Source organism: Plutella xylostella, chromosome 29, assembly GCF_932276165.1.
Source record: "Plutella xylostella chromosome 29, ilPluXylo3.1, whole genome shotgun sequence".
NCBI classification, from domain to species: domain Eukaryota; kingdom Metazoa; phylum Arthropoda; class Insecta; order Lepidoptera; family Plutellidae; genus Plutella; species Plutella xylostella.
Window position 1 is genome coordinate 1,114,180 of NC_064009.1, and position 25,128 is coordinate 1,139,307.

Consider the following 25,128-nt stretch of genomic DNA (forward strand, 5'->3'; position numbering starts at 1 on the left):
TCGGACGAATCGGACGATGCAATTAGTGCAGAAAATAAAAGTGAGCTCGTTATAATATTGGAAATAATTTGTTTGCGCTGAAGGTTACAGTTACTGCCATTTTTTCTATTTGTTTAAATAATAATAAGTAATATCCTGCACTTAATAACCTCCCATACTATCTCGCAAGCAATATTCTTATAGGATTTCACATTAATTATTACAGACTTTATAGTTTTATAGCATTCGTGGCACGAAATAGATTTACCAATGCATATTACACTTTTAGCTTTTTCTGCAAACTAGATTTTCCATAAACAGATGCTAAAAAAGCGGTTCGGACTAGTGCAGGCCAGAGACACAATAAAAAATGAAAACGCGTGCAGTAATAGAATACTGGTTACATACCATACCGGTCGCGGGGAAATAAAAATAGTGGCAATCGGATATCTGAGCTCATGTGTCAGTGACGCACTGCTTATAAATAGGTACCTACAGTGCGACAAACTTATCTGTTCCGGTGAGAGCGAACTAAATTGATCCATATCTCATTACTTACTAATTAACTTTATAGTGATATAGATTAGATGGGTTTATTAAAACCACAAGAGCGAATTACCACAACTGGCAAACATAAAATCTTATAGAATGAAGAAATATTAGACATTTACGTGAGCTCTCACCGGAACAGATAAGTTTGTGGCCCTGTACATCTTTCTAGCCCAGTAGGCTGTTAAATCATCGATATAGTAATGCAGAGGTACCAAGGTAGAACTTTGTCAGTGCAAGAATAATCTAATCAAACGTGGTGAATGAAAACTATTTTCCCTATTCTACAACGATACTTAGTTGTCGTCAAGACATCCCACAGACATCCTATCCTATTCTATTCAGAGGGGGGCGAAGCACCTGTACGTGGCTCTCTCGAGAGGAACCTTTGTACATATCCCCTTAAATTCAGCTCAGCCGGCCTAGCTCCCGATTAAACTGGAGCAGCAAGCCTGGGTGTTGCAGTAGTCGTCAAAATATTGCATGCAATTATTTATTAACATGTTTTTAGGTATGTGTTTTGCCCGTTACGTGCGTAACAGTAACAGTGTGCAAAATCCATAGCCACTTAATGTGATTTTGGTTTTATTCGATACTAGCTGTTCCCGCGCGCTTCGCTTCGGCTTAAAAAGTTTTCCCGTGGGAATTCCGGGATAAAAAGTAGCCTATGTTCTTTCCCAGGGTCTAGACCGTATGTATACCAAATTTCATTCTAATCCGTTCGGTAGTTTTGGCGTGAAAGAGTAACAGACAGACAGACAGACACAGTTACTTTCACATTTATAATATTAGTTAGGATTAGGATAGTTGTTCCCGCGAGCTTCACTTCGCCTTAAAAAGTTTTCCCGTGATGGGAATTCTGGGATAAAAAGTAGTCTATGTTCTTTCTCGGGGTCTAGAACATAATGTATACCAAATTTCATTAAAATCCGTTCAGTAGTTTTGGCGTGAAAGAGTAACAGACAGACAGACACATTCCTTTCACATTACTTTCGCATTTATAATATTAGTTAGGATTTATAGTATTAGTGAGGATAATGGTCAGCGTTAGTCATATGTACTGGATTTCTGTTGTTTTATTTGACGATATAATAACATAATAATATCCAGCTAACTGATTGTTCAATGTAAGCATGCCTTAAAAGGCAACGCACCATTGCAACTCAATCTACATTCGACCATGCAAAAATGGCTTTTAAAGCTTTTACAGCAGGTTACACTTTATGGCACTATAACACATTGTAACTAGATTAAATAGCTTTGTTCCGTTGTTTAGCCATAAAGTTTAGTAGTTCCGTATCGCCTTTAGTCTTTAAGGGTGGTTATAGTTAGGAAGTCATGAAGTAGTTAACCTTAGTTGGTCGCACAGAATCGCATATGGTCGTTATATTGTTGTGTTTTAGAAAACTCCTATTTGCACAGGCTGTAAGCATGCATTTACCTACTTTGATTTCAGGCTAGTGGGAATGAATTTTACTTTACTACATACAAACCATTAGCTATTGGCCACTGCTGGTGAAACTAATGAAGGAAGAGATATGCAAAGAAGATGAGTGAAAATATAAAACAATCTAGCTGTTCCCGCGTTAAAAAGTTTTCCCGTGGGAATTCCGGGATAAAAAGTAGCCTAGACCGTATATATGTAAACCAAATTTCATTCAAATCTGTTCAGTAGGTTTGGCGTGAAAGAGTAACAGACAGACAGACACAGTTACTTTCGCATTTATAATATTAGTAAGGATAAGGATGATTGCGGCCCAGTAAAAAACTGTGGTTTTCGCTGGAAGAACTTGCTTACAGAAAGTAAATTAATAATGTTGTTTTGTTAACAGAGATTACTCGTAACCAGTACCTACATAATTCCGTAATGAGGTTATCGGCAAACAATCGAAACACGATGCATCAATAAATAATATAAATATTGATAGAATCGCCAGTGAAACACGAAACAAATAAACATTATGCTAATGTAACGACTGAGACCGAAGCAAATGATGTCATCGAAACGGAAAGAAAACACCAACTTTTATCAGCTTTTCTGAACCCATAAGTATTATGAGTTTACTGCAGATTTACATTGTGAGTGCGGGAAGAGACTTCGAGACGAAGTTGTCCAATTGGGGAAAACAACCATTTATAGAGCGTGCTGCTACTAAACACTTCCTATTTTCCATCGAAAATTACGATTTCCAACCAGTTTGATCAGTATAGTATTGTATACGTCCTATCTATACTATAATTTGTTTGCGATTATTTCATAAGCCAAATTAGTATAATAAAATTATTGAACTTGATTCTCAAAGACAAGATTGAATAGAATCAGGATGCTGAGAACGATACCATTTTGTCGAATGCGAGAAAGGGCGTATACGAGAGTAGCCGACGAAGTTTAAGGTATAATTTACATTGTAAATATTGGCTCGCCAGTCAAATATGCACAGTGTCGATGTCTCAGGACTGTGGACTTTCCTTGTATTTTTTTATATTTATTGGCCATTTCAATGCATTAAATTGATTTTCAATTTGAGATACCAATGCGGGCTTTACATTGATAACCTTTTAAAAATAGCCTGTAAGAATTCAAAGAATCCTGACGGTGAATCCGATAATCAACGGACGCGTATGTTTTGAAAGGCTGCACCGACTTAAGAAAGGTTAACTGGTAGAAAATGCTGCTAGCATTAAGTTCGCCTTTGTACCAATTTACTTTGTGCAATAAAGAATTTAATAATAATAATAATTTAAGGTAAGCGTCCACATTTCGGCATCGCATTTAGTATTCTTTGTACAGAAATTCGCACAAGTGCGTCCACTTCATCGGCATTGCCGACGCCTTTTCTTCATACATATAAGAAAATCAGTTTGGTTTAATACGTACGATACCGCGATAGGTGCACGCTTATCTTTAAAAAGAAATAAAGAAGAAAGAAAGAAAACGTTTATTCAGTGCACTGCAAACACACACCAAATACAAACAGAAAGAAAATTAAACATTTTACACGAAGGGTAAGGTCAGATTACGAAATAGTAACCCAGCGAAAATAGCTATTGGATAAGGTAGCCAAAGTAGCCATTTAGCTCACACGTGCATAGGTTTATAGCTTAAAGCACCCCAATTTTTCCATCGGGGTTACTCACCGATTACCTAAATAACATGTACCGGTGACTAATAGTTCTTACAGAATATCACGTTACCGTTGGAACAAGAATGGACTCAATGGCCATCGCTATAACGGTGCTAATTTGCATGACAAGTTATCACACGTCCAATGGCACTTATAGATTTCTAAGGTTATCCGTTTGACCTTTCCACAGCAAGTTAATTTCTCCAATACGGTTACTGGTTACTGGACCAAACACATCTTATAGTTTAGTATTAAAAATAAAAACACTTACGAGCAATGAAAAAGTTCCAGCGACAATAGCAAAAACACCTACTCCTAAACGGAAAAGACTAGCTTAATGACGCCGTCTGTAATATTGAAGTACATTTTACAGCGCATCAGAATATAGCCAACTAAAAACATAAATATTGTGTTCACATTGGTGTCAATTGGTATTTTGTATTTTTTTTGTTAAAGAGGAACTTTTTTATTACAAACTTGTGAGAGTGTGCCATACTTTAGGTAATTATGACCTATTTAGAACCAGCCCGTAGACAGACAAATACTAAATGCTCATAACACCTTCATTGTCTGTCCGTACAGGGTAAAACAGTCGCATGCATCACCCAGCCTCAAAAAACAGTCAAAAGCAAATAAAACGGAGCCTTCGAGATAAATTCGCATTTTTCTTTCCTGATTTTTAACGAGCGCATTGACCCCGCGCGTATTGTATGAAATTAAGGTGCAAATTGGCAGCGAGCGACACGAGGCTACGGCATCGGACGTGTCGCAACGACACTACTGTCTTATATATTATGCTTGCAGGACAAATTGTCGCTAGCTGCTTAGTTAAAATTAAATAATAATATTATGGGCGGATATATCGCACTCACCGCCATCCGACCCCAAGCTAGGCGCTGCCTGTAATATAGGTATCGGACAGCTGATAATGTCTACATAGATAAAAATATTAAGTTTAACACCAAGTACAAATATCTGCATTTAAACAAATATCTGCCCCAGCCGGGGATCGAACCCAGGACCTTCGGCATGAGAGTTAGGGTCACTAACTACTCGGCCGTGAATTAATCCCATGGGAAACAAAGACTCTACGACACGACTACTGCAATCTCATGTCGTCGCCTACCAATTTGCACCTTAAGGAGACACCTTCTTTTATTTGTATTTTTTGCAGCACTGGCAACACTTTGGAAGGAAAAAAGTGGATTCTGCTTAAAGGGTGATGCGTCAAGTAGATTACAATGCCATTGCGACTTGAGTTTTTTAATCCTAAGGGAAAAGGGGCTGTTATAGATTTTTGTATATGTTCTGTTCGTCACTTAATTTCATAGTAATCTACTTTTAACTGCAAAATTGAAAAATCATATGAATTTACGATTCGATAATATTGTATTCAAACAATCGCAATCATTTCTCCATAAGGCGTCAATTTTTTTTAAAACAATCATCATCTAACCACAATCGCCTCTATAATATATCTATATATATAATAGATATATATTATATATATCTATTCTTGCTATATTTATTTATTTTGTGTATGTAGTGTTTAAGTAGTGTATTATACACTTGCACCTCAGCTACCTCTAATTCTATTTCTATTTTTTTTATAACTCTCTTCCATCCAAGGGTTGTCTGGTAGAGATTGCTATAAGCAATAAGGCCGCCTTTTTGTACTGTTTTTATTTTTAAGTTTTTTTTTGTATGTTGTTCTATTTTGGTGCAAATAAAGACTATTGTATTGTATCGTATATCTATCGCCGCAATAAGATTCTTCCTCAATATAAACAAAATTATTTTGTTTATCCGTAATTTATGAGACGAGTATAGCGTATCCATCATGGCTTCACCTTAAGCCTTAAGAAATAAAAGCACCCAGACTGGCTTACGTGGACTTGCCTTGAAGAATCCTGCTTGAATTATTCGAGAAATTATTGCTAGCTCGCTCGGATGTGCTTTTTTGGCTCGGGACATTGAGCCACTATTCTTTATTTGGCATCGGAACTTCGGGCAATTAGGTAAAAGGTATTTTGAGAAAATATGCACAGTATGCGGATGCCTTATCCGCATTCTAGAAATTCGTGTCTATGAATCCAGGGCTGCTCTTCTACTTATGTTCCTTGATCCAGGGTTTAGATCTAGTTTTCTTGGACTAACCCCTCCCTTTTTTCTTCCATGCTGCACATGTAGATTTCGGCTTAGTATGCCCTTTTTGCAACACCCTGTATAGTTATTGAAATGTGTGAATGTGAATGTTATTTTAAGATAATTACTTTAATACACGCCTAATGAGCGTATTGAGTGATGAGACTAGATGAGAGTATTCGGTTACGTAATTTTATAAATAAAAAAATCTAATGATAGATGTTATTTTTAAAGATATAATCTAAGATCACTTGTTTTTTAAAAGATGGTTATTGCTTGTTTTGAATAAGTTGAAGTGTTTATTAGATCATCACACCGTTATTGGTATTTCCTACACAACTCTGAACCATCAAGACAATATTATGCATAATAAGCTGTGGAGTGGAGCCATTTACAAACTTTTGTGAGATATCCACGAGATTCGCAATAAAATAAATACGAGACCAACTTAAATATACATAATATTATGTACATATTTTAGAGACAGACTATTAACCTTTGTACAGTTTGTACGACTGACACGTTACATAAATATGATTCTAAAGTGCATTTACCTAATACTTACACCTATATTTCAGGAAGCAGTTATTTGAAAACATCAAATTCTAGTGAAAGTTGTGAAGTATTTTTACGTAAACCTAAAATCAAGTTATACAAGCGTCTTTGCACATGTTCAGGAGCTAGATTATCTAATTTTCAGTTACGGTAAACTTATAAAAACACTAATCCCGATGGGGGCATATACGTCCCTATGTGGCAACTATAGATACAAAACGAATGCACTGATTTGAACATTTCGGACACACCTGACGAAGGTAGAACCTAGTCTAGGTAAGTCAGTCTAAGGTAGGTCACAGATTCTAGTCCCTGATAAAACTGCTCTAAAACAAGCTTAACCAAATCAGTATTATACACTAAAGTCGCATAACTCTTGAAGCAGCAAAGCGGATTTTGATAAAATATGGCTAAGAACACTCGGGGTAACATTACCTATCACCCTAAAAAATAAAACGAAAATCAGTTCCACCGTTTTGTAGCTAAGCTACCACAGACAGATGCATGCACACAGATACTCAAACACGTTAAACTTATACAACCCTTCTTTCTCCGTCGAGGGTTAATAAAATGGACCAAAGTGGAACGTCTGAACAACGAACGTGTCAGAAATACAAAATTACATGGGTTGATGATATATTATGTATTAAACGGTTGTTTAGGTGAGTTCTTATTGTTTTTGACCACGGTTATGTTATTCGTACGACATTCATTGCCATTCTTCATATTAATCACGTTATCAAAGAGTTGTCTGGTCGTTGTCTCCACGAATAAATTACTGAACAAACACAAGTACATCATCACCGTAAATAAAATAAGATAAATAAGTTATTTCCAAGATATACGAGGCTAGTTTTTGCAGGCTAGGATAGCTAGCTAGTGTCTAGTAAGACAGCAATTACTTTTCTGTAGATAAAACTATCTTCATTTCTAAAAAGGCTAACGGACTGATTTAGATTAAGTAGACATTGAAAGATTCAAAACGATTATTATATAAATTTGCTAACATTTCAAAGTTTTGCCACTGTGGGCGAATAAGATTAAATTATCTAAATCCATTATCCGTAAACGAAAACCACCGTTTTGAACAACGGTGTTGTGCCAAACTCAGAATGTCATCAGATCATCACGATAGGCTATTTCGATAGGTTATTCATGAAAGACCAAATAGATATGGAACTATGTAGATAAAAGCCAAATGCGGGTAACTTACAAAACATTAGTTATAGTTAAGATATTATTATTTAACTCAGAGCATGAAGTAAAGTACGAATATAACCTAGGAATGTCATAATTTGACCATAATCCCGAGTGGAATATCAGATCAGAGACACACGCTTTTCACTACGTTTCAATACAGGATACTTAGCGATAGTGACTTGGTTATACAGTAAGTCATATATCTAAATTATTACATGATTCCACATCATATTCTCACCATCACAAATAAGAACATAATAAAACCAAAATCACTTCGCTCATCTAAAACAATTAAATACAACAATAAAACACCAACCTTTAACCACAAAAAAAACGCACTGAAATCGAAACGCGTACGCGCGGCGGTACCAGGGTGGTAGAAACGCGAGGAGTATCTCGCAAGCACCTGTTGTGGCGGCGCGACGGCGACTGGAGGCGGAGCGCCGGGCAGCGGCCGCGCACGTCATCGACAGCGAAGCCGGTTCCATGCGAGGTCTTCACCGCTTATTGTGAGGGGTATCGATGACTTTATTGCTGCCATTACTAGGTAGGTATAATGTGAGGAGTGTGCTTTAGATTAGTTTGTCGAGGCATAGATGGGATTTGAAGAGACGGGGATGGAAGACTTCTGAGATTGTGGCTATCGTGACTGGAATACATACATTGTGCATTGATTGACTCAATCTTGCATTGTATTGTAACTATGGATATAAAAACAGCTTATATTTATGGTAAAACAAAGGAGGAGAGTAAAAACAACAAACATCATATCAACACATCTCCTTATAAAGAATAGTATTCAGTTTACTAACATGTTCACATCATCGTGATAAGTAAACGTGACCAAGAAAAAGAGTGATCGAGATATGTAATCCAGTTTAGCAACCTACATATTGATAAATGCTCGGGTATCTGAAAAACCAGGCTATGTTAGATAAGCGATAACATTCTGGTTCACTTGTCAATCAAGAAATACTCTATTTATACACACAATCACAATAAGTTGACACACGATGGCCGATAGCGGCTGATAACGGGACACACACCTACACTACAGTGAATTTGCGCAAAAAAATCATAATATTGAACACACACACACACGCACGCACTCACGCCTTGTACTAATGTACTCCCTTGCGGGGTAGGCAGAGGTGCATTGCTGCACCCACTTTTCGCCAGAGTGTTATGTTAGTCCCAATGTAATAGGGGGCGGGCCTATTGCCATTTTTCGGGCACATCCAAGACCCGAGAACAAATATCTGTGTTTAAACAAATATCTGCCCCAGCCGGGAATCGAACCCGGGACCATCGGCTCAGTAGTCAGGGTCACTAACCACTACGCCATTCGGTCGTAATATTGAACTAAATCCTTACTAATATTATAAATGCGAAAGTAACTGTGTCTGTCTGTCTGTCTGTCTGTCTGTCTGTCTGTCTGTTACTCTTTCACGCCAAAACTACTGAACGGATTTGAATGAAATTTGGTATACATACGGTCTAGACCCTGGGAAAGAACATAGGCTACTTTTTATCCCGGAATTCCCACGGGAAAACTTTTTAAGGCGAAGCGAAGCGCGCGGGGACAGCTAGTAGAAAATAAAGCGCAACAAAAGATATAATTGCTACAACTCTCGCAGATCATGAAATAATATGAAAATTGCGAAAGAATGTCATCATCATGAAATCAAGGTACCTATCTTACTCTAATCTTGGGCTAGACGATACTCGATACCTAGGAGGTAGGGAGGTACAGACGGTATTGTCTCATTTACTTTTACTCTGAAATTAGCGAATATAATATAACGATGGACAACTCCTTCAGACCATTTTCGACTTTTGTATCAGGTAGGTCTTATTTTTCACGAATATCTGACACAAACCTGATTCCACCGAAACCGTATTGTGCAGACGAAATGTCCGTATATAGAGAAAGTGTGCCGCCCACTTATACAGCTAAGTTCGCATTAAAAATGATCTTGCAGCTATTAATTATCATAAAATACTAGTTTCCGACACGGTGTGGGCATAAGAGATGAATCACTGACAATACCACCCAACAAATACATGTTTAGTATTGTATAGACAGATATAATAATAAATTTGTACTCGACTCATTTGGCATCGATAATCATAATAGGTTAACAACCTCAGTTGGTGTCAAATGGGTGGAAAGTATTTAAGTATTGAGTCTCGACTGGTTTTATCGGCAAATTGAGCTCATAACATTTGTATTTATCCAACGATTATGAACAGAATGACAATCATGGTCCTATTGCATGCGAAATGTCACATCGGACGATTTGCTGTCATATAGCCTGATTACACCTATAGTTAACTTGGAACCTGACTGACAAGATCCAGGTGTCATGTTCACTAGCTCGGGGGTACCTGACATGACCTCTGGTTCTTGTCAGGTGCCAAGTTAGCTCGCGCGGGTTATACCGAGTAGAGTGGAGAGACAGTATCCTCGGCTAATGAACGGAACTAGTGCTCGGGGTATTTACCGCCTCCGACACATTAGCAATCAACTATCTTCACGCAGCATCACTTATCTGTCAATAATCAGTCAGATCCATACAAATTACGTCAGTTTCCACGAATGTTCATATTATTATGATGACACTGTGTACTGTGTGTAGATGTCTCCTACTATCTGACGCAAAATAAAGCCCCCCCGTCGAAAATATCTCTTCACAAAAACTGTGAACAAATGTGAAGAAAATTCTACATGTAGGTGCGATATGTTATCACAAATACTGATACAACACGAGTTATTGCGAACTTTCTCTAACCTACTTTACCACACTGGCGATAATGACCATGTGGGAATAACTACCCATGTAAATAATATGTATTTAATGTAACATTCTGCTGACGACCAATTGAACTGAAAATGAGAGATCCAAAGACCAGTGTCTATCAAATAACAATAAATACAAAGATACACACGCGAGTTATGAAAAAGTTCCTGAGACATAACACCAACTCCTGGACGTAAAAAGTTAGCGTCGTCGCGTCGTCTGCAATATAGGAGCATGTACATTTAAAAACAGCGCATCAGAATATTACCAACTAAAAATGATCCTAAATATTGCTATTGCAACACCCAGGCTTACTGCTCCAGTTTACTCGGGAGCTAGGCTGGCTGAGCTGAATTTAAGGGGATATGTATAAACGTTCCACTCGAGAGAGCCACGTACAGGAACTTCGCCCCCTCTCTGAATAGAATAGATCCTAAATATTTTGTAAAAAAATTCAATGGAATGTTTTTTAAAAATGGGGCTATTTGGTGACGGCATGTAAGTGGAACTTTTCATTGCCCGTGGGTGAAACAGGACACATACACGAATCCTATCCACAATTTCGTGACAGCAATCACTGAATCCCCCAGAGAGTGCTACAACAATTTCTCTCATTTCCACCTCGCTCGTAGGCCCGTCATGGCTGCTGCTGTGAAAGCAACAATCATTACTCATTTGATTACCCACGGGACCAACCGGGGGTCACTCTAAATCGACGAACAAACGACCGAGAATTGTCACGCAATCGGCAAGTTAATACAAAGAGATATAGTCGTGGTTAGTGCAGCGCTCTGAATCTAAGGGAAAACAAAACTGCAGTGACCCCCCAGTGTTGTCATTGACATCGTAATGAGGATCCGTAAGGACCTGTGGTCGTTGAGTATTGCACAAATGAAAGCTAGGACCTGTGGGGTTACCACCACCGAACATTATCAATTAACAACGCATAATAAGCGTCGCTCGCATGTCAAATCTGTCGTAACTTGTATGGATCTGACAGATGTTTAACAGGCCAGTGAGTGCTTATGGATTGTTAATTGCTATTTTGTCCGTGGTGGTACGGTAGCTATGGTCGTTGAGTATTACAGAAATGAAAGCTAGGACCTGTGGTGGCGATGTACCGATTTCAAAATTGAATGAATAAAATTCTTGTAGTAAAATTCTTATACATAAATTGAGTACATAATTCGATTCTATTCGGCACAAGTAATGAGTTATTTAGACCCCACGCAACCATCCTCCGTCTCTAGGGGAAGGCAAGACGTTTTTTCATACTATCGAATCGAATTCAAATTACTAAATTACTCATGCTACCACAACAGTACAGAAAATAAAAGCTAATCAAATTTACCAGCAAAAACACGTTTGCTCGAGCAGCATACAACAATACACTGAAAAAATCAATCAGTAAGGTGGTCACGGTTTGACGATCATATCGAGCATTGCACTGCACACTGTTTCAGTAACTGGGGCAATCATTCACTATTTTCTTCACCGTGACCGAAATACGAGGTGTAATAAGTTGGTCTGTCTGTTGCCCATATACTTCTGAAATGTATGTTTAAGTATAGATTCTAGCAAACAACGCCGACTAGGGTGGCATACCTAATTAATTTGTATGGATCTGACTGATTTTTGACAGATAAGCGATCCTGTAGGATTGTTGAACATAGTCAAACTGTATCGAATTGTGTTGGTGGTGGACTCCTTCCTCATGTATATTCCTACTTTCCTAGCCTTTTCCTTATTTAGGGTCGGCTTTGTGCGTAAGGTAATAAGGGGGTAAAGCAATTAATTTAGAAAATTTTATTGAGGTTTAGAATAATTGGGGGTTTTTAACTTCAGTACCGTTATTCTCCAGCCATTAGCCATACACAACATGTACCTACGCAGTGCTACATACACCTCACCATGTAGTCCCATTAAAATGCATTTATAAAGTGTAACGTATTATGGCGTAAGAAACAATGATTAGCTAGCCAACAACGGTGATTATGACCAAGTGAGCATATCAGCATTAACGGTAGCAGCAGACTTTCATGTTTTACACGTACCGAGGTAATAAGCTGAGTAAACATATGTATTTTCCCTGAATCAGAAGTCCTAAAGTCTGTTTTTTAAGCTCATATACTAAATTGACAGGTTGTGAACTGTTCATCAAAGGTCGATTGTCCCGCGATTAAGTGTCGGATCGTGCTATTGGCGGGACAATCGACTGTTGATGAACCGTATAGAATCTGTCAATTTAGTATGTGAGATTAAAAGGAGACTTTAGCATGGGGTGAAAGACGCGCACGCCAAGACGTGACAAAAGTTTTGTCACTCACATCGCGTGGCTTCGAGAGCGATTGCGACAGAAAACTATTGTCACGTCTTGACGCGCGCGTCTGGCGCCCCGTGCTAGGTCTTCAGATCTGCGTTGTGTTGTGTAGCCTCGGCGCGTAGGTACTTTGTTAAATATAGCATGAGCCCTAAGACATCTGTCAAAATTTCATACATTTTATTTGTATTTTTTTAGTTTTTATGAGAAAACCAACTGTATTTGCCAGGCAAAAGGATCTATCCATCAAATATTATGGGAATCATGCTTTATTTTACAAAGATGTATTAAGTACTTTTGGTGTACTACCTATCGTGTTAAAATTGCCGTTTATAATACTCGTGGATAATTAATGACACCTTATAATGAGAGTGATCATAGAAAAATCTGCCAACGAGTATATAATCGTGCAATCGAACGAAAGAGCTATATAAAAGCTTTATCATGATGCGGTAATAACCGTAGACTTATTTAATCAGTAATCATAATATTATGTATCGCATACATAATTAATAATTAAGTACCATAAACAAGCTTTGGTGCACTAAAATTAAAGATAAGATAAACAACTTGCATTACTTTCAAGGGTAATTTTACATCGTCTGGTGAATAACGCTTAGATGATAAAAAAGACTAGATACCTCTTTATGTTTGGTGGTTTTCCATTGGCAAATACAATAATAGTGATAACGCAGAATAGCGTTTATAAACATTGCTCCGAGTCACTACTGCTATAGAGATAAGGCTGAATGTCCACACCCACAATAAGTAGGTACTTAGACCAGTCGCAAGAAAAAGTTTTGTTACCAAAAAAAAGGAAGCTATAGTTTGAACTGCATGTCTATCTGTCTTGTGGCATCGTAGCACGGAGCACCCAATCTGATCAGTCAACCTGTATAATAAAGTTTGTTTTTGTCAGAAAGCTGGCTTGAACTATTTCACAAATAAATTATAACATACAGACAAGCTTGCAGATTTTGCCAAAAAATTCAGGCATTACGGTTTCTTTTAACTCATTCACTGAGAAATCTATACTCAGGGTTATGCAAGCTTCTCAGGCATATGTTAGTGTAACTGTGGTAGGTTTGTAAGAAGAAACCTTTAATTTGGCATGGCTCCTGGCTTTCAAATTGCTAAACAACAGTGGAATATTTTGAAGACATAATAATAAAAAGGATAAAAATAGTCTAGCACAGAGGTCACACACTAAACTGCTCTAAATGTATCACTTCCTTATTTGCCAATGGATCTTCATATGTATGCTCAGAATAAGAACAGAGATTGGAGGTCACATTGTATCCTGCTACTTCTAAAAATAGATAACTGGACCCCATTCCTTGTATTTATAGAATGGTCATTGGATGGAGTTTATTCGACTTGGTTAAGGCAGTTGGCAACTGAAAAATCTGACTGAACCGTTTAATCATCAACCAAGGTAACACGCGTCAAGATCTAGCATTTGTCACCCACATGCTAAAAAGAACATTATAATATGTAACTGGTTAAGGCATAATAAATAAGTAGTTTTTTCTGCTCAATCCTTAATAAACTTTTTGGGTATGTAAGTATGTATTTTATCACAAACCATCATGTCCATGATGATGTGCTGGGGCACAGGTCTCCTTTCAATAAAGGAAGGGTATTAGGCCTAGTTCAACAGGCTGGCCTAGTGCAGGTTGGTGGACCCCAACACAAGCAAGCTCATGGTTAGAGATGCTGATGTAAGTATGTATTTGTTGCATTATTTTTTTTTATTTCAGTTCTGAAAAGGTTCAACTCTATCAGTCACTTACTGCTGGCCATATCCACCAAATAACTGATCACCATAAGGGTGCAAACGTTTTTAAGGAGAGGACACAAACAGTATAACTTTATGTGGGACACATCCACTATTCCAGTCCTCTGGACCAACAATTATTTGTATGTATACAGAAGACAAAGGACTGAGGTGTGTACCTTGGGAAGTAGCTATGGATGATTGTTAATATTTAATTTATTTATTGCACTAAGTAAATTGGTACAAAGGCAAATTTAGAGCCAGTAGCATTCTCTACCAGTTAATATTTATTATGGGCTGGTGATATTGAAGTAGAATATTACAATATTGTAGAATATTCATATAAGTATAAAAGTTCAGTAGATTGATTAAATGTAATGTGTAATGTGTAAATTTTAAGAAGAGGTAGGTTATTATTATGTGACCACAAGTTTTTCAATCTACCTGTTCTACCCTACTTTATTAGAATATAACTACAGAAAACAGTGTGAGGAGTATAAAGTTTATTAACAATGACTCAAATCAATCATCCTTGTAGTCATAAGAGTATCATTTACATTATAAATAGTTTATAATAAATATTATGATTAAACATACTTCTTATGTATGACACATGGAGATATTGTACAATAATAACATATTTAGATCAGAATAGGCATGAGCCATGCTCTGATTAACTTTAAGGCAACTATTTATTTCATGTTTTTGCAATAATTCACAAACATTCGTTTGACTCAGACGATTTAGAGAAGTTAGTTTGAGAGTGACCGTAAATAAATGTACGGCATGGCCAACCCCTATGAAATAGCACAATGGTTTAGCAACAAAATAATAGTCAGTAGTTACATGCATTTAGTAAAATGAATCATGTAGAAATAAGCCGTTACCTTTTTGAAAATCACAGTTGCAGCGAGTAAACAGGAACGAAGTAAGTTGACGCCAAAATTGCACGTGAATACACAGATAAACGCTATTTTTAACAATATGATTTAAAGAACACTATTTATATTACACAATATTCAAAATCTAGCAATTCTACAATGAAATATCTAATTACACGAAATAAAAACACGTTTGCAAATAAAATCAACTTTTCTCGAATATCATACGGGAATTTGACAGTTACGTTTTGTTTTTAATTCTCGGAGTAATAGTAAAGGCTAAGGAAATGCCGCTATGCAGCCAACATAAAACATTATTTTTTATAATATTAATTTATCCAATTTAGATTTTTTTGTGTGAAGTAAAACAAATACAAAGGTATGTAAAATAAAAAGGGCTGAACTTAATAATTTTATCTTCTCTTATATTCCGTAAATACATCATTGCTCATAAATTAATATTTAATGCCATCTAGTGTTTGACATGGTAACTAACTTAAAGTTTTCTCAAGTGTTTCGTCCCATCCTTATATTCTCTAGTCTAAATTTTAAAAGTTCGTTAATAAAAATCTAGATGGCGTTAGAGTGTGAAATACTAAAAAAGTTCAAAGGCTGTTTAGGTACTACATTTTATTTATTTATTAGTAGATAACTAGGTGGGTGATATGCACTGCAAATCGTATCATATCAGAGCCATCCCATGGCAAGTTTTGGCTTGACAGGATGAGGAGACAGCAATGAGGTAAGTAAATAGAATTTCCGATCATTTCCTAAGTACTTAGGTAGGCCTATCTAGCTAGACTCTGCGAAGTGGGATGCAAAGGAGCATCCCCAAGTGACGTATCATATCAACCTGTACCTTCCATCTGGCGGAACTACCCTGGGCACTAGGCCGTCAAGACTGGTAAGTATTTAAACTATTTATCATAGACACACTAAGAAGTATTTGGATAAGGATTATGGGGAGAGCCGATGATGATGATGAGATTGTTGTGATCATATTTAGTGCTCCATAAACCAGCAAGGATCACACGTCATGATGATAAAATAAAATAAGGTGATAGGCAGATAAGGTACTAAAGAAAAAACAACATAAAACTGAAACATTTTATTTGAAATTATAACTTTGTTTTACTTAGAAATAAGTATAAATAACGCTCTTTTTAAAATAAGTGGAAGCCTCTATACAATAAACACAACTATTGGATAATATTACTTAACATATTTTTCACATTTACGACAGTTTCGATGTTTCTGGAGGTAGTACCTAATAGAATCTATTTAGGAATTTCAGCCTAGTAAGCAAAAGTAAGTGCAGTAACAGCCAATTACACATATTATTATAAATTAATTACCACATCATTTATTTAAAAAAATGTAGTTCAGTTTGGTACTATCAAAGACTTAATAAAAATTGCGATAGAGTACTTACCGAAGTACCTACCTAATAACCAAGTTGCAAAAGTAAATGTATATTATTTACTATGTAAAAGCACCTAGTTAGGTAGGTACTAAGAACTCCAAACATGATTTGATTAGGTACAATTAACCATTTGTTCATTTAAAATAATGATTGATCATGATCAGTTGATCACTTATTGCAATAGTTAATTCGAAAATATCAGTTACAAAAATACACCATAGAGTAGCAACTTAATTAAGTATAATTAATATATTTAATTAATAAAGTGGTAAACAAGACATCACAGTGGACCGGAGGAGAATTTACGGCATTCAGTTTACACCTAGAAGAGAATAAACAATTATTAGGAATGTTCTAGAAAAGTAGCTAAAAGTACCTACTCGTAAGTATGTAAATATTCTTATATGCTATCTGCAAATGAACCATTATCCTTCGGGGTGAGTAGTAGATTGCTCGTGTGAGCCGCTCCTGTGGCAAACGTAGCGTGGGACGCCATATAGTTGGTTGTGCTTAGACCAATGGGTTCTAACAATTTGCAGTAACTATTTATTTTTTTGCATATAAAGTGGCGCCTCTAGCGGAAACTATCATGAAACTTTTGCCAGGTAACTACTATCTAATAAAGTGTAAAATAAGGAAAATGTATAAGCTAGATAATGCTACCTATTTATTCATTAGCTACCAACAGTAGGCATAAACAATATAAACATGCAATTTTAATTTGAATTATGTGAGTATAAACATTGATAATATAATACAACGTACAAAGCTAAGAGTAAAATATGTAGAGGTACCTTTGTCCTATCCGAATTAGTGTTCAATGCAAATTGGATTTTTTATTGTAGTACATAATACGTACTAACTAACCTATCACGTACCTATGTAGGAAAGTTTAGACGATAATACCCAGATTTTGTGACAACCATTATAATAATAAGTTTTTAATGATTAAGTACTTGATTTGATTACACAAGGATTACACATACAAATAAAAAGTTTGAAAAATATAAAACCAAAAGATAATGTTACTACAAATAAAATAATATACATTGTTGCAATAAATCAATTAATAATTACCGTAATTTTGTAATAATTAAGACTTATATTTTGTCTTATGGAATGTAATATTTATTTAAAATAATCTACGAATAACAATAGTTTTCTGATAATAAGGTACCTACTAGTTAATAAACTGAATCTAAGAACAATAAGCGCTTACAAAATTAATAAAAACTAAAATAAAGTTAATTCACTCTAGTGTAAACTATAAGCATAAGAGGTGTCCATCCAAAACACTAGTCGTCGTCCTTTGATCAATACATACTACATACAGTCTACAGATACTGTAAAGTAAAAACTTTTGACTTTAGAATAATATCAATATTCACTAATTAGTCGGATGCTTCCGTGGTTTTATACATATAAGATATACATAAACCTTTAAAGGAAAAACATCGTCCCCTATCCTTTAAAAATACGGCAAAATCAAAAAGTTGCAGAAACCGTATTGATCAAAGAACGCCGACGTCTACATCTCAAATCAACATCATAGCAATAATAGTGACAATGGCTAGCATTAGCCCGAGCAGAGTCAGCCAGTCGAGTTCAGCCAGGTGCTGGGTCACCATCAGGGTGTAGGAACAAGCGAGCATCACCGTGCTTGGACGATCGTGCCATTCGCGCTTACGCTGCGTGTCTGTCAAACAAAGCGAAACAAGGCCAACTATAAATACAAACAAAAGTTAGTAAAAAAACTTCGTTTCAGAACGCTTCTCGGCTACTTGAACCATCTTATCAGAGCTCTCGCTAGCTTTTGAATATGCATATCGGAACGCAGAAATCAGTACGAGCGGGAGTCCTGATAAGATGGTTTGTATTTGTAAAATTGCTGAAGAGCAAACCGATGCGATCTGAAACCGCTCAACATAAAAACAAAACAACAGTGAAATGAAACAAGCGGAATGCAATGGTTAGAATGAAATCCGAACACCATGCAGTAGGATGGGCCACATACCTTGGTTTTCGTTTTGGGAGTTGTGCCGTTTCGTCCTCCATGGCACTATGTTAGTTGGCAACTGGTTGCTTTGACTAGGGCTGTCCTCGGTGTGGTCTACTGAGAACCTTCTCAGTTGTTGACTCATCGATTGGACGAGCTTTGGAGAGCTCAGCTCTGTTCTGATACTACTTTCTACTGGGTTAGTTTCCTTCGCTGTGGCTCTAGCTTTGTTTTCTATTTTAAATATCGTCGCTAGCTCCTCAGAGGAATTGTATTCGGTCGAGTCGGCGTTGTCTTTCTTAACTTCTAAATCGTCCTCGTAAATGGAGAGATTGACCGACGCTCGCGGTGCATCATCTATTTTAGGACGTTCCTGAGTCACTTCGCTAAGTTTAGCGCTAACTTCGGAAATGGTGGCAATCTTACCAATGTTCTGGGTTTCAGTGTTACTAATGTTCTGGCTTTCAGTTTCAGGTTTAGATGACTTTGGAAGGAACAGTTTCTCGTTCACTTGTGATATACCAGCTATCAGATCCGATATGCCATCTTTGAGCTCTTTAAATGCATTAATTTCGTTTAACTCTTTAAGTTTCTCGTCAGATTTTTGTGCTGTGTTTTGAAGATTAACTTTGTTAGTGAAAGGATTGCTTTCAATTATTTTGTCAATGCTTTCAATCTTAATAGCGTCATTTTGCACAGGCAGTGGTATCACCGCAGGAACTAGTTTGCTATCAGGTACCACTACTGTAGTTTCTTGAGCTTTTAACTGTTCTTGAGTTTTAGCTATGTAGTTTGATAGTTTTAAGCTTTCATCGTCAAAATTTATTTCTTTTTCAAAGCTGTGCTTTAATTGATCTTCTACTTTGTGTAGTTGATCTGATATTACCATAAGACTGTCTTCTGTCTTTTCAGCTTTTGATTTACTGTCTGTACAGTCCAGTTTGTGCTTAGTGTGAGTCTTGTCTATCGTTGGTTCGCTTATAACTTCAGAATGGACATTCACATATTTAATTTGTTCGTTGATGTCGTTTCCTGACTTGAGAACATTCAGGAAATTCAATCTGCTGTCAGATATTTTACTTTGCAAATCTGATTTCCGTTCATTATTGTTTCTATTTTTATCTAATTCAGCTAAGGCTACGCCTAACTTATTACTGGTGTCCATAGCTTCTTGAGCAAGCATTGTAAGAACTTGCTGAAATTCGTCCTTTGAAGACCGTTTAGATGTTTGAGGTGATCGATTTGATGGAGATGAACTTTTGGACTTGTCACAACATGAAGGTTTAGCGATGTATTTGTCGTTGTTGTGAATATATGAATCGTCTTTTGCGAAATGATGACTGGGTGGTGCGTTGATGTTATTGACAAAGAGGTTGACAGTATGATGTCGTTGTTTTACCTTGTTGCGAGGATAGTGCTCTTGTTCGTTGTCATTGTTTTCGAAGACTTCACGCAGCCGTCTTGTGACGTCACTGTTACTGTGCGTTTTTTGTAAAGAAGGTGGTTTAGATTTTGTAAGGGCTTCATCTATCTCTTTTTGAATCATTGTGAAAATGTTAGCTGACAGGGATCTCACAGCTCTTTTCTTCTTAAGATTCGTTGTAGGATCTTTGGCAAGAGGATATTCACTGTAACTATGATTATTATTAACTGGACCAATATATTCGTCTCCATTAAAGGAATTGAAATGCCTGCTATCTTTTCTAAGACTTCTGTACGCTAAATCATCGGATACTAGATCAGGCGATCTTCTCGGTATAAACCTAGATCGTCCTTTGTTATCAGGAGTGGCGTGTAAATAGTCACTTTGAGGGGCGGGAGACACGGGACCCACGGGTATACCAAACGGCGGTTGAGGCTCAATAGTCTTTAGACGATTGTTCATTTGCTTGATGTTTCTGTATACCACATCGTCATAGACTACATCGGGCTCATTCCGTTCCGAATGTTTATCATCATCCGACGCATATGGCACATAAACTGGGGAGGCAAGCATGTAGCTTATCTGTGACTGGGTATCTTTACCCGCTTGCATGGATTTGTCTTTACCGTTCATCTTTCTGAATGCCATATCGTCTTGAAGCTTATCAGGTAGCGTTGACCGTCTCCCCATTAGTCTTAAAGGAGTCGTGGGTTGACCTCGCAGTTGTACTTCATCGTCGTTACCGTTCCAGTCATTGTAATGTTCATTATGTGTTGAGTTCATTAGTTCTCGGCGCTCTGCTCTATCCAACAAATCTTCATCACCGAGTCCTAAACTGTTGTAAATAGCTTCAAGTTCATTGAGAGCATCGTCAAGGTTAGTGGATTTTCGTCTTTCGGTATTATGTTTCTCATCATCAGATGGTATTTGGTATGAATTAGGTAAGAATGTATCAGATTTATGACGAACATGAGTTTTTGAAGACGGTGATGTTACTTTCGGGGGTTCAACTGTTATTGATCGTTTATACTCGGTTGTGGCTTTCCACATATTGGCACCATCTGTTACATCTCGCGATTTCACCATGTTTCTGTTCTGCAAATCCGATTGACTTGGCTTATCAAAACTTCTTGTCACATTTACATTTCTATTGAACTGGGAATTACTGGTATAATCACTGTTACTTCTAGAATGGGCAAACATGTTTTGTTGCTTTTTCTGCCTTTCGGCATCGTCTAACTTCTTCCAGAAGTCAGATGCGTTTTGGGGTCTTTTATAAACATTCTGCCGTAAGTTTAATGAGGTTTGTGAATCACTGAGATATTGATTCTCATGACCATTTTGACTAGGCTTAACACTGATTGGTCGGCGGGACCTCGGGCTTTGGTCAGCGTAGTACAGGTAGTCCCATCGAGGTTGCACTGGTTGAGGTTTAACTATTTCTGGTTTCTCGGTATTTTTTCTCCAAGGAGGCGTATTTGAGTATAGCACATAGTGATTTGGTTCAGCGGAGACAGAGGCAGGTCTTCGAGGTTGTTCTTTTGTATATTGGGTTTGTAAATATTCATTGTTCATCATTGCAATATGGTCCTCTGAATTTGATATCGGTCGTCGAAGACCATTTTGTCCGTGGCCTATAGTTCTGTCTTGGCTTCGCCTCATCACTCTTTCAAAGTCATTATTTGGAACCCCATAAACCGGTTTAGTGCTACCATCGACTCTGTCGGCAGCTGGGGCATTATTCTCATAGTACATGGACAATGGCGTGGTGACTTTCCTTTGCATGTCTCGAGGGGGTGGCACAGGGGGCACTTTCTCTTCCCTTTTAATATTAGTAACATTCCCTAATGGAAACTTCACACACATCACGTCTTTATCACTTTGGTCGGTTACACTTCTTTGTCTGTTATTGTTAGCGTAAACAGGTTCTCTGTTTAAATTATTATTTGGATACTGAATGGAATAGTTAATATGTTCTTTGTTAACAATAGCGTTAAAGTTGATGGATGAAGGGTAACTTTGAGTCGATGGGAATGAAGAAATTGATTCCGATTTCATTGGGCGTCGAGTAATATCATTGGCATATAGGTTGTCTTGTTTAACTTTGTTCGACTGTTCTTTTTTGCATGTTCCGTAACCGCTGCTTTGACTCGTGGGTGTTCGCGTCAACATTTCTACTTCAGCTTTCGTATACCCTTGCTGCAGTAACTCGGCTTCTTTGTTCAGCTGATTCTCTTCATCACGGGACAGTCTTTTCACGTATCTTTCATTCCTGGCACTCCTAGATCGTTTGTTCAAAGAACTATCCCTAGATCTCATTAACGAATCGTCGCTCCGAAACCTGACCATTGACGATGAATTGGAGGACTTCAGCGATTCCTCATCACTGCTCGAGTCCCCTCTCATGCTGTTCCTCAATGCCTCAACTCGAGCTTTTAGTCTTCCCTTCCTAGTTTTTCTCGCAGGGGTTTCCAAAGTTGTCTTAGCCGATCTTCCAGACATGTCATCTTTATTTGATAGGGACTCTTTGGAATCAGCATACACGTGTTGAGGCAGCCTGGTTCGATAGTTGACAAAGCCGGCAGAGGGGTCCGACAGCACGCCATCATCGTTGTAGTCCCGATGGTTCACTTTGACCACACTCTGTGCTCTTCTGGTGTCCCTAATCACTATGTGATCAAAGTTGTTAACTGGCGGAACGCGTTTCTTCTTTTTGGGTTTTCTGGACCTGCTGCTGATGCCCTCGTCGCTTTCTGACGACGTTTGGCTTTCGTCGTCTTTCTTCTTTCGCCTGAAGAGTTTTCCGAAGGACCACTTCTTGTCTTTCTTCCGTTCTTCGTCTGGAGGCCGGTCGGCTCGGTGGATGACGGCGTAGTCATCGTTGCGGCGGTAGCTCGGGGCAGAGTGGTCGCGGTGGGACACCGGCGGAGAGTTCACGGCCTGGAATTTACAGAAAGCTTATGTTAACTTTGTGCCAGAGTTGTTTTATCCAAGAAGTAAGGGTTGACATGCGGCCAATCATCAAATTTAGGGCTGTATATAGTACAAAACTGATTAAATAAAAGTATCACAGTGAATACAAAAAATATAAACTTATACATAAATTAGTTTAATAGCTTGATCATAATAACGATAGGTGTATTTCTCTTAAATTGTTGATATTTTCATGAGTTCTAAACAGTTTCGTAAGACGAATGCCGCAAGGACGCTCGCTTGGCAAATTATCAAAATGTGAATCATATTTCTGTTTCTGATCTCTTTGTTTAAATTTGTGAAAGGTGGTTATTACAGGTAGATAATAGATGTGAGTTTAGTGTCGTTATTATTTCAATCTCAGCCTAAATAATAGTAAGGATAGATCGTTATCTTTAGATAAGTAATCCAAAGCTTGGTTCTAAACGAGGCTTAAAACTAGGTGATTATACTCGAGTGTCGAGACGTTAATCGATGTTTGGTGTTAACTGCCCAGTTTGAATACTTCAAGCAAAAAATCTACATCTACAACATCTAGACGTACAGTAGTAGTTTAGAACGTAGACCGTGTAGATGATTGAGGCGCTCAGATAACCCACCGAATAATTAAATGAGATGACTTGTTTTTATCATGTATGTACCTACTTATAAATAAATTACTGTTGTTGGTATCTAGCACAAGCTGATCGAGCTACCAAGCCCAGGTGTATAGTTTTTTTTTAACTATTTGTAAGTAGATATCTACTTACTTGGTTGATGCAAATAACTTATTTAATTACTCTACGTACGTTACCTACGTATTTAAGGTCGGTTTCTGAAAGGTAATTCAATGATAACCATTGGCTCCTTAATAAACATCTCTCAGTTCTGGGATTTAATTGAACGTTTAGATCTTTGTATGGCCATTCGGAAACTGACTGCTGTACCTACAGTATAATAATTACGTGGAACGCAAAAAATACAGTTCATGAATTATTTTTAATAGATGCTTAGCTCGACTCATATGCAAGAGTAATACGTACGTGGAGGTATAAAGGTACTATAAGAAATAAAACTTACGGGCAAAAACGATCTAAAAAAGCTATTATCTATTCTCTTCGAAGGTTCGACGACTGCGACCATGTTTTTTTTAAACACAACAAAAACTTTAGTGTTTTTATTCACATTCTGGACACCCACTCGTTTGCTATTGGCACTGAATACCGCTGTTATTTCTGTTCGTCACTTAATTTAGACACTGAAATTACGCTCTACACTTTTCAAAAACCATTACCGATCCAAAATATCTTCTAATTCTACTTTTCCAAGGAAAAACGGTACGGCGATATTTTCACTCCTAATTTTCTTTCCCGCCACGGGTTCAAAAACCACTGAGTAATTTTTGCACTTGTAAAAACCGCATCGCAGCCGTGTGTTATTATTTTAATGACACTTCAGAGCGGCGAGTGGCACGCTATATCGTGCTAGTTGGATCGCTATATTTTCTCTCGCACACAAAATGCGCGCTCTCCATAGCTGGAGTTTTCGCAGACTAACTGACTAACGCGTTTATTATTTTGGCCTCGTTAGGGTCGGCACAGACTGGAGCGAGTGCCGCATACCACATGTGGTGGATGAGGGGACGTTTGAGCAGGCACTCAGACTTTGGTAACGTCTGGTTTTGGTAGCATATGTTAAAGTTTATGAATGGTTAACTTTCTGATGATTATTGATAGGTACTTTTATTAGCAGATAGTAGTCCTTATTTCACCGTACTGGATAAAAGTTATGTGTTAAAAATAATAAATTTGTCACTGCCTAATCTGAAAAATAATTTCAGAAAGTGATCCTTGTGAAACAAACTAGATAGATAAAATAGTAGAACTAGTATTATTATTATTACTGACATTTTACACCTATACCTTTCGTTTCATATTTCATACAAATACAGTTGGTAAATGAATTTGTAAGATTTATGTTCGATCGAGTGTGGGAGCACCCT

At 37.4% G+C, this 25,128-nt stretch overlaps 2 protein-coding genes across 6 annotated transcripts in view; both read right to left on the reverse strand.

The window, feature by feature from the left end:
• Positions 1 to 15,577, reverse strand: part of LOC105386276 (serine/arginine repetitive matrix protein 2) — a 162,024-nt gene extending 146,447 nt beyond the window's left edge. For all 3 annotated transcript variants that reach the window (XM_048631529.1, XM_048631530.1, XM_048631528.1), the window contains exon 1: positions 15,339 to 15,577. The gene's annotated coding sequence lies outside the window, so the exon portion shown is untranslated. The remainder of the gene's footprint in view (positions 1 to 15,338) is intronic.
• An 848-nt stretch (positions 15,578 to 16,425) lies between these two features.
• LOC105386255 overlaps positions 16,426 to 25,128 on the reverse strand; it is a 67,502-nt gene continuing 58,799 nt past the window's right edge. The window contains exons 1-3 of one of the 3 annotated variants that reach the window (XM_011556774.3): positions 24,207 to 24,687; positions 18,770 to 23,114; positions 16,426 to 17,077 (exon numbers count right to left, since the gene is read on the reverse strand). In XM_011556774.3, the coding sequence (XP_011555076.3) occupies positions 17,067 to 17,077; positions 18,770 to 23,114; positions 24,207 to 24,269 (4,419 nt within the window). In that variant the 5' untranslated portion in view covers positions 24,270 to 24,687 and the 3' untranslated portion in view covers positions 16,426 to 17,066. Of the gene's footprint in view, positions 17,078 to 17,364; positions 18,452 to 18,769; positions 23,115 to 24,206; positions 24,688 to 25,128 lie in introns of those variants that run through there. The other 2 variants (XM_011556772.3, XM_011556776.3) reach the window with 2 other exon arrangements.